Consider the following 10176-nt stretch of genomic DNA (forward strand, 5'->3'; position numbering starts at 1 on the left):
TGCAGATGCACTGTTGCAACCTAGCAACAGTCTGTGTTCCTCCAGCCTTCTCTAACCATCATCCCAATGATGGTGCTGCAAACAAACAAATACACCCCTCCAAAAATGCAATTCTTCCAGTTAAATAGGAGATAAGAAAAGGGGGGCTGGGATCCCATTAAAAAAATGTTAAAAGGAGCTTCTTTAGCAGAAGCTTTATTAATAGAGGTATGCCTGTACTAATATTAATATTAATACTAGTACTAATACAAGTACATCTACTACTACTGCTAATACATTTTCTGTATTTGGTACATGACGAGAAAAAGCGTGCTCAATTTCCTTCTTCCTTGCTTGAGTCCAAAAATCATTACCATGTAGAATCAGATGCAGAAGGAGTGAAGACTGGAGGAAGGAACATTAACAACCTAAGATATGCAGATGACACAATACTACTAGCAGAAACCAACAAAGACCTGAAGTAATTACTGAAGAAGGTCAAGGAGGAAAGTGCCAAAGTAAGCTTAATGTTGAATAACAAAGGGGGAAAATGACCACAGAAGGTCTACATTAATTCATCCTAGATACTGAGAGCACTGAAATAGTAAAGACTTTCCATATCTTGAATCAACGAGTGATTGGAATGGTGACTTCAATGAAGAAATAATAAGGCTAGGATTGGCTAGGATTGGGAAAGGGTAACTATGAAAGAACTAGACAAGATCATAAAGTGTAAAGGCGTAACTCTGAACACTAAAGTCAGGATAGTTCAAGCCATGTTGTTCATCACCACGTATAGATGCGAAAGCTGGACAAAAAAAAAGCTGCAAAAAACAATAGAAAGAAAATTAATTCATTTGAGCTGTGATGCTGAAGAAGAGTGTTGAGGATACTGTGGACAGTCAAAAAGACAAACAAATGAGTTTTAGAACAGATCAATCACAAAGAACCTCTGGAAGCCAGGATAACTAAATTGAGGCTGTTGTACTTTGGCCACATCATGAGTTAAAAATGAATCACTAGAAAAGGCAATGATGCTAGGAAAGGTGGAAAGTGGAAGGCTGTAGAAAAAGAGGAAGACTACCTGCAAGTTGATCCTGGCAGACAAGGGCTTGGGTCTGTAGGATCTGAGCAGAGAGGTGGAGAACAGAGGGGCTTGGACAGGGTCATCATGACTCGAAGTCAAAGTCAACTCATTGGGCTGCACCTCAAAAGCAAAATGGAAGGCAGTTGTTCTCACATTTCTTGTGGTGGAAGGAAAGTGGGTAATGAATGATCAGTAATTAATTAGGTTAACTCTTCTCCTCTGTTCCCAGTGACTTCAAACCACAGCACTCTAGTAAAAAAAAAAAAAAGGAATAAAACTAAGACCTTTGATGATGACTAATCCACTTATCAGTTTTGAGTTTCCTGTTCTGTCTTCCTTTGTTTTGCATAAAGGAAAAAACAATCACATTGTAAAAATGACACAACGCAGTTGAAAGCCCAACATGCTGACTTCAACATCCTTTGCTCAACAGTATAGTTTTAGCTGAGGAGAGAACAGGTGTTCTTCTGACCTGAATTTTAAAACTTAGTCTGGAAGTAACTTTATAGGTAAATGGAACTACAGTATTACCATGGAAATATAACAAAAGAACACTGTGAAGAATTACTGAGCAAGAACAAAAACAATGGATGCTTTTTAATACGAGACAGTGAGAGCATACCAGGAGCTTTTTGCCTTTGTGTTTTGTAAGTATTTCTCTTACTAATATGCAAACTTGGTATCTTGAGTGAGTCTTTCCTTGGGAGAGAAGAACTTTAGTTCAGATACACTTAGCTATACCTTAACATCCACCAACGTTTAAATATGTGGGACATACCGTATATACTTTATAAGTCAACCTCATGTATAAATTGAGGGCAGGATTTGGGGCCACAATTATGGATTTTGATATGACCCATGGATAAGTCGAGGGTAAAATGTAGGACCATGTAAAAAAGGATCGAAAGGATTAAGCAAAGGAAAACAATGTCAAAGAACTTACAATATTCCAGCATGCATAACTGTTTGTGTTCACAATAAAGGATGGATGGGTGAGAGAATAGAGGTGAGTCAGTGCTTCCAGGACAGATTATACTCTTGCCTTTTACCAGGAGATAGTTCCTTTTTTAAAATAAGAATTAAAGTACAGTACTAACATTGGCCCGTGGATAAGTTGACTCTGGTTTTTGGGGTCAATTTTTGGACTAAAATTTCTAGATTTATACGTGAGTATATAGAGTAAGCATGATTAACTTTGTATGGATTAGGTCCAACGATATTTGGGGAAGACTTACCGTACTCCATTTTTTGGAAAACTGAAAGTTCTTCCAGGCATGTGTACATATATCCAAGCTACTGACTGTGCATTCACAAATCTAACACTATTCTGCTTTTATTGCCATCTGCACTGTGAATCCTGACTGGATTGAAATGTGATTTTTAAAAGGTAAAATAGTTTTGTTTGAGTACAATTTTTGGCTCAGATGTTTTCACGTGTCCAGTAAATGGTTTCAGAATTCCTGGCCGAGAAATGTCTGAACTTTGAATCTAAATAGCCCCTGAGGAAGTCCTTAGGAATATAAACAGGCCAAAACAAGGTGGGCTTTTTAAACTAATAGTGGCCCCATACAGACAGGCCAAAATAAAGCTGGTTTGGGTCACTTTGGAGGTATTCTGTTTAAATGATGCATGCGTACTAAGAATCCAGAAGCCGCGCCAAAGGCTCGATCCAGTACTAAGGACTGGAGTGCAGCTTTGGTGCAACTTCTGGACTCTTAGGACACATGCATAATTTAAACAGCATACCTCCAAAGTGACCCAAAGCAGCTTTATTTTGGCCTGTCTGTATGGGGCCGAAATAACCATCTTTTGAGCTCTTGAGATGACACTGCAGTTTCTTCTGTGCATTACCCAGTTTCTGCTATTTTTTATTTTATTATTTATATCATAGCCACATGAAAGCATTCTGTCTCCTATGTCTCTTCTTCATGAGGAGACAGATTGGAGAGCTAGGCTAAAACTAACAAAATGAATTTCAATAAGGAGAAATATAAGGTACTACACTTAAGGAGGAAAAAAAATGAAATGCAGAGATATAGGATAGGTGGTACCTGGCTTGACAACAGTACATGTGAAAGGGATCTAGGAGTCTTAGTTGACCACAAGCTGAACATAAATCAACAGTGTGATGCAGGAGCTAAAAAAAACCAATATGATGCTAGCCTGCATCAAGAGGAGCGTACTGTCTAGATCGAGGAAAGTAATAGTACCACTCTATTCTGCTTTGGTCAGAGCTCACCTGGAATACTGTGTCTATTTCTGGGCACCACAATTCAAGAAATATATTGACAAGCTGGAATGTGTCCAGAGGAGGATAACCAAAATTGTGAAAGTCTGGAAACCATGCTCTATGAGGAGTAATTTATGGAGCTGGGTTTTTATTTTTTTAGCCTGGAGAAGAGAAAATTGAGAAGTGACATGGTAACTATGTTTAAATACCTGATAAGATGTAATATCAAAGAAGGAGCAAGCCTGTCTTCTGCTGCTCCAGAGATTAGGCCATGGAGCAGTGGATTCAAACTACAGGAAAAAAGATTCCACCTAAATATTAGGAATAACTTCTTGATGGTAAGAGCTGTTCAACAGTGGAATAGGTTGCTTCCAAGTGTGGTAGGTTCTCCTATTTGGGAGGTTTTTAAACAGAGGCTGGATGACCATCAGTTGGGAGTGCTTTGACTGTATATTCCTGCATGGAACGGTTGAACTTGGGGTCTTTTCTAATTGGTCCTTGGAACAGGAACAGTGAATCCCCTTTTTGATATGAAGGAAAATATGTAGAAGGGTGGACTAGCTGTGAAGGCAGTTCTGTATGAATTACATTTGTTAGATTATGGCAACTCTGGTCAGCACTGATCTCAACAGACTACTGTATCAGTCTCAGTCAGTATGAAGCAGGTTGTTTCTTTAAATACTACCAGGTGTTGGAACTGCATATAGTTTCTGACATGTTGCACTATGATTTTCCTCAAATATGTCTTGTCTAATTTGTCAGTTTAATTGTGTTCAGTTTATGGGCAAAATGAGATTTGATTGTCTGACACTTACAGTATATCTGTATGAACAGCTAGAAACAAGGGGGCCAAAAACAATACTAGCTACTATCAGATATGTTTCTTCATACACAAAAGCAGTAAGAACTAATGCCAGTCCCAGTTAATTTCAGAAATTAGATTTCTGCAATCTACCAAGGAAATGCTTGCCATTTTTTCCACATTGTTAGATGTGATCTGCAGTTGCATGTAACCACTGCTATACTTAGGTGTGCAGTTTTCTAGTACTGTGCACACTACTAGAAAACTGCACACCTAAGTACAGCAGTGGTTACATGCAACTGCAGTTCACATCTAACAATGTGGAAAAATGGCAAGCATTTCCTTGGTAGATTGCAGTCTTTATGAACAGAATAATTTTTTAAATGTTTTATTGCACAGATCTAAATTTTATTTATTTATTTATTTCATTTATATCCTGTCTTTGTCCAATAGTAGGACTCAAGGGAGCTAAGAACATATTTAAAAACAGTACCGATTAAAACTCTCTCTCTCTCTCTCTTTTCAAGTCACCTGTCAAGTTATAGCAACCCCATGAATTTCATAGGCAAGGAGTATTCATATTAAAACTATATAAAGTCACCAATAAAGGTATAAATATAAGAGTTATTTAATAAGCAATCAAAATAAGCAATTAAACAATTTATAATTTTAAAATTCATTAAAAATCCATATACAAAGCTTAAAAACTCCACCACATAACATCAAAACTGATAGGAAAGAGAGAAGGGTCCTCCCCTCTCTCTCTTGCTTGATTCTTCAAGATACATTGATATCTGAGTAAACTCACAAATCATTGTCTTTTACTTTTTAAATATTCAGCTATGAAGAGTTTATCTACACTTACAGAATCTTCAGGAAACACAATGGACATTTTATGATCCAGGTAAGAAAAAGTATTTCCCTATATTGTAATTTATTCCATCACCTTAACCCAACAATGCACACAAAATATATATTCCAGCCAAATTCACTGACCATTTTGCACCATCTTTTTCATTTAACTGTTTTTTAAAAAACTGAAATGTATTTGAGCAAAGGTATTTTTGGCTATCCATTCTTCCTAAATCCTGGTGGGAACCCATCTGTGATGGTCTGGATCCTGAATGAAATGGAACTGCGAAGGGTTAGAGTTTCCAGATATTAAGAAAATAAAAACTAATTATGAGGCTGTGCTGATTTCCTGAAATCAGTCTGTTTTCTTCAGTCAGCATTCTTTTGAGTCAGGAAGAATTCCTATTCACACATTTCAGAATTAAAAGTAATTTTAACTACAAGATCCTTATTCTGCAGACTTCAGAAGGTGCTCAAAAACAGGACTTCAGAACGCTGAAGGACTTAATAGCCACCTTTGAAAAACCAAATCAAGGGCTGGTCATCAATCTGCGCTACCCTGTAAATAGATCTACATCAAGCCAACAACCTCAGAATGTCTATGCGGATGGTGAAGATTATATCAACTTTGGTAAGAAGTATAAAAATAAATAAGCATGGAATACTATGTTGTACAATGCTCATGCCATATACAAAGGCATACAAAAGTTCAAAGAAACTGATTTTCCTAAAATAAAAATTAACAAAAACCAGGTAGTATGATGACTCTTGTGAGAGGTAACAGAACTATAGAACAAAGGCTTAACTGTAAATAAAATGGCCTTCCAGTACACACACACACACACACACACACACACACACACACACGGTGAACTAATGATACCATGATTGATAATTTGAGAGATTTACTAGCACTGGGAATATTCAAATTCATATCCTCTGACATTAAGATCACACAACTTGATTTTGACTGCATCTGCACTGCAGAAATAATGAAGTTTTACATTACTTTAACTGCTATGGCCAAATGTTAAAGAATTCTGGAATTTTTAAGTTGTTGTAGTATGAGAGCTTTCTGACAGAGAAGGCTAGATATCTCACAAAACAACAAATCCCAGAATTCTATATCATTGAGCTACAGCAGTTAAAGCGCTGTCAAACTGCATTATTTCTGCAATGTAGATGCAGCCTTAATCTTCTAAGCTCAATGTACTTTGCAGGATTGTTGCAAGTGAAAAACTGGGAGAGAATGGCAGGGATAGAATTCTAGTTTTTCAGAGGAATGTGGGATCAAAACTTTTACAATAAAGAAATTAAACCATTAGAAATCATATATAAAGATGTGTATGCACAATACACACACTGGAAGTTTGGGGGGGGGGGGGGACATAGGTCTAAAAAGGCTTTTTGAAAAAGCATAAAAACCTTCATGGGTTTACAAAACTACTGCTGCACTTCTTACATTATTAAAAACCTTTTTGCATTAATAGAAATTTCCAGCCAATTATTCAGGCAGGATACTGGCCTAAACCCAACTGTTTGTCTCAACTAAGGTAACACTTTCAATCAATGGAAATTACTAAGTGTCGACCTATAGAATTCCCATTCAGTGGGTCTACCTTAGCTGGACTACCTATAATTGGATATAGACCAGTTTTAAATTAATTATTTTTAAGACATATTATCAGACAGCACGGTGTAGTGCTTTGAGCTCTAGACTGCAGAAACCTTTTGAGGTACCTAATTTTAAACTGGTAAATTTTGTTACAATTCCAGTTTGGTGCAAATCCTACAAATATCGATCAATGGTGATACACGTAGCTAGTGTTGGAAGGGAAAAAAACTACTTAAATTTGAGTCTTATTTGAACATGCAGAGGTGCCTTCCACTCACACTCTTTAGGCTTATATCTACTGTTAAAACGAATACTTTAATATTTTATATCAAAATCTGCTTGTACTACTACTATTATCACTCATCATAAGGATTCAAAGGCACCCTTTCTCTGATCAAAAATTGTTAAATTAGATGGATTTGCAAGCAACTCCTCAGTTTATATCTTATGAAACAGCCCTAAGGTATAGGAGCAAAAAGAGAGTTCAGTCCTCTTGGTATTGTTTCACTGGTCAGCATAGGGAATGGGGACTGAAAGCAGATAAAGATGCCAGACTGTGCAGGATCAAACCTGATGACAGGTAATAGCTCAGATGTTAAGCTAGTTTGGATTTTAAAAAATGACACTAAATGTGAGAATCTGCCAATGAAAGGGCTGCACACAGGACCCTAACTTATGACTAGGGCCAGCCTGACATTTCGTCGTCCTGGACCTAGACATAACAGAAAATTATTCCCTTCCATACTCAAGAGTTAGAAAAAATATGACTTATCTTTTTTCACTTCACAGAAGCTGAAGGCAGTGATTATGTGGATGTATTGCCTGACTCCTGACTGAAAGACCTGCTTCATCTCAGTTTGCTCCATTTCAGAATGGAAATTCATCTTCAGTGGGTTACAACAGTACTGACTAGAACTTGTTCATTTGTTTGGACTTTGTCTTCCCCTTCTCTCTGACATGCCTTAAAAGATAATATGTCTTGTACCTCTGTATAATAGTACTAAAAATAAAATATTTTCAACATTATTCACTCTGTACTCGTGAGACTGGAGTCTAGACTTAGTCATACTTAGTGAGAATCACGAGGCCCTCCAGATATAGTTGGACTACATCCCCCAGCATTCCTCACCATCAATTATGTTGGCTAGGGCTGCTGGGACTTACTGTCAAACATCCAGAGGGCCTCATGATTCTTATTGTTGTTATAAAGACTGATACAGTAATGATACACACACATCACAGCATCTGTTTCATAGTACAGTAGTACTTTAAATGTACATTTGCCTTTCCTTGATCCTGGAATACAGATCCCATGGATACATTTGGTATTTGCATCTTTCCAATTTTTTTAACTGCTTGAAATATTTTTCTAATTTGTTTTTCCTTGCATGTATACTATCTTAGTTTCATTATTCATGTTCTTTTTATCTTATTCCCTACAAAAATTAAAAAAAAACACCTGTATACTTAGGAAGAGATTGTCAAAATGTATTTGGCTGTGCTGTATATGTTTTGTACATCATTGGGGTGCATCTATGTTCTTACTGTGTTAAACTTGGTAACAGCAAATCATCATCCATATTTGTTTTGGAATACATGCTCTTATATGTATTGGAATTCAGTATTTTATAGTGATTTTGTAAGTTTGGATTCAAGCACTACCTAAAATACTCACCCAGTGGAAGAAATATTTGTGGTCCTGATTATGTGGGCTCAGGTCTAGATGTATAGATAGTCATAATCATTAAGGAGGGAAAGACTTTAGGAGCCTAGTTTTAACATTTTCAGAATCTTAGCATTTATCTTATTAGCATATGAACTTGTTATATCAGTGACAACACAATCTTCATCCATTTTGCAACCTGAATTCAGTTTCTGGCAGCCACAAATGCAAGTGAGTGTTTCATCATTCTTAAAATACCTGTTGTACATGCCATTCAGACCTGTAATTTTAACACTGCCGTTTAAGACCGCTTTAACTGCCCTGGGTCAATGCTAGGGAATTCTGGGAACTGTAGCTTTGTGAGACATTTACACTTCTCTGTCAGAGAGCTCTGGTGCCACAATGAAATATAACTCCAATGATTCCCCAACACTGATCCAGGGCAGTTAAAGCAGTCTCAAACTGGATCATTTCTGCAGTGTGTTTTTGGACTATAGTGATACTGTAATCTTTAGGACAATTTCAGCCTATGGGGCTCCTGTGCCATCTCATGAAAAACCTAATAAAATATTTAGGACATTCTTATGTCCTAAATACACAATGCACTCTGAATGTTTTTAAAGACCTGGTTTTCCATCATCTCTCTCCCCCCACACTGACACATCTTTCTCCATGTTAAAAGGGTTTTTAAAAGTGCAAAGGTTCCTTTGAGAGTAAATAGTCAAGAAGAAATTTGCCATCCAGTTTAATAGGTTTCAGCAACTCATTGACTTGTTTAGACTTGGGGGAAGATAGCACACACAAGTCTTGTTCCCACTACATTTAAATCGGGATTGGAATCTGGGTTAAACAGGCATGGTTCACCCCGAATCTGATTTTAGAAATCGATTCAGAAAGGGGGGGGGGCATGCTTTTTGACCATTTTTACCCACTTAAACCTGTTTAAAGACCTCCAAGAAGGGAGATTCCATCATTCTCTGAGGGAGTGTGTTCCACTGTCGAACAGCCCTTACTGTCAGGATTGACAGTAATATTGAGGTGTAATCTCTTTTCCTGGAGCTTGCATCCATTGTTCCGGGTTCTAGTCTCTGGAGCAGCAGAAAACAAGCTTGCTCCCTCCTCAATTTGACATCCCTTCAAATGTTTAAACAGGGCTTTACTATGACATTTTCTATAATGAGACTTGAGCATCCATGGATTTTGGTATGCATGGGGGGTCCTGGAACCGAACCCCAGTGAACAGCAAGGACCCACTCTATCTGTAATAGTTATTTTAAAAAACAGTGCTGGGATGCAAACCTCTAAAAATCACTGTGTTTGTAACCAGCAATAAAAACAGTATTATTCCATCCAGCGTTTGTTTCTGTAAAAAAATTAACTGATTTTAAATGTTTTGATATCTTTCAGTACACAGTGTCTAAAACAATCAATAAATACTTCATTCATAAATAATTTGCTTTTATTTCTACAGCAAAGTTGTACAGTTTAAACTTTTCAGAGTCACCAGACTAAACCTTCAGATTTTACAGGAGGAAATGTGTTGGGAATGTTTTCCTGGGGAAAATCATTCCTGTAGATATGGCCAATAAGACCTCAGAAAATATGGGGATTTTCACTGGGATCAGGAAATACCCTTAAGATTAAGGGACCCAGTGCAAGGATGATGCCACTCTCATATCATATGGTATCTATATGGTTGCTACTGCTAATATTAGGCTCCCACAAGGAATAGGCCCTATGTAACTTAATCACATGAATTCAAATTTCTGAAATATTTCTAGGAATAAAGGCAAAATGGAAAGCAAAACCAGCATCCATTTTCTGTCTTTTCTACAAAGTTATTTCTTAAAAAAACAGGGATAGAAAAATAAACATTAAATAGAAATGTGGAAATATATACATTTGAATATATGTGTATGCATGTGTTAGAGATGTAAAATTTCCCCGG

At 37.0% G+C, this 10176-nt stretch overlaps 1 protein-coding gene across 1 annotated transcript; it reads left to right on the forward strand.

The window, feature by feature from the left end:
* Nucleotides 1-1468: 1468 nt before the first annotated feature.
* Nucleotides 1469-7570, forward strand: LOC121917225 (SH2 domain-containing protein 1B-like). The gene is made up of 4 exons (XM_042442980.1): nucleotides 1469-1713; nucleotides 4939-5002; nucleotides 5410-5581; nucleotides 7355-7570. Exons 1-4 carry the CDS (start codon nucleotides 1580-1582, stop codon nucleotides 7396-7398), a joined length of 414 nt encoding a protein of 137 aa, XP_042298914.1. The 5' UTR covers nucleotides 1469-1579; the 3' UTR covers nucleotides 7399-7570.
* The last annotated feature ends 2606 nt before the right edge of the window (nucleotides 7571-10176 follow it).

The sequence above is a fragment of the Sceloporus undulatus genome, unplaced genomic scaffold, assembly GCF_019175285.1.
Source record: "Sceloporus undulatus isolate JIND9_A2432 ecotype Alabama unplaced genomic scaffold, SceUnd_v1.1 scaffold_13, whole genome shotgun sequence".
Taxonomy (NCBI): Eukaryota; Metazoa; Chordata; class Lepidosauria; order Squamata; family Phrynosomatidae; genus Sceloporus; species Sceloporus undulatus.

Bases quoted from the DNA above. Each gene is read 5' to 3' on its own strand.
- LOC121917225 (XM_042442980.1), top strand. From the start codon at position 1,580: ATGGAACTACAGTATTACCATGGAAATATAACAAAAGAACACTGTGAA. The intron at 1,714-4,938 runs GTAAGTATTTCT...TTAAATATTCAG, and splicing joins GCTTTTTGCCTTTGTGTTTT to CTATGAAGAGTTTATCTACA. The intron at 5,582-7,354 runs GTAAGAAGTATA...TTCACTTCACAG, and splicing joins TGAAGATTATATCAACTTTG to AAGCTGAAGGCAGTGATTAT.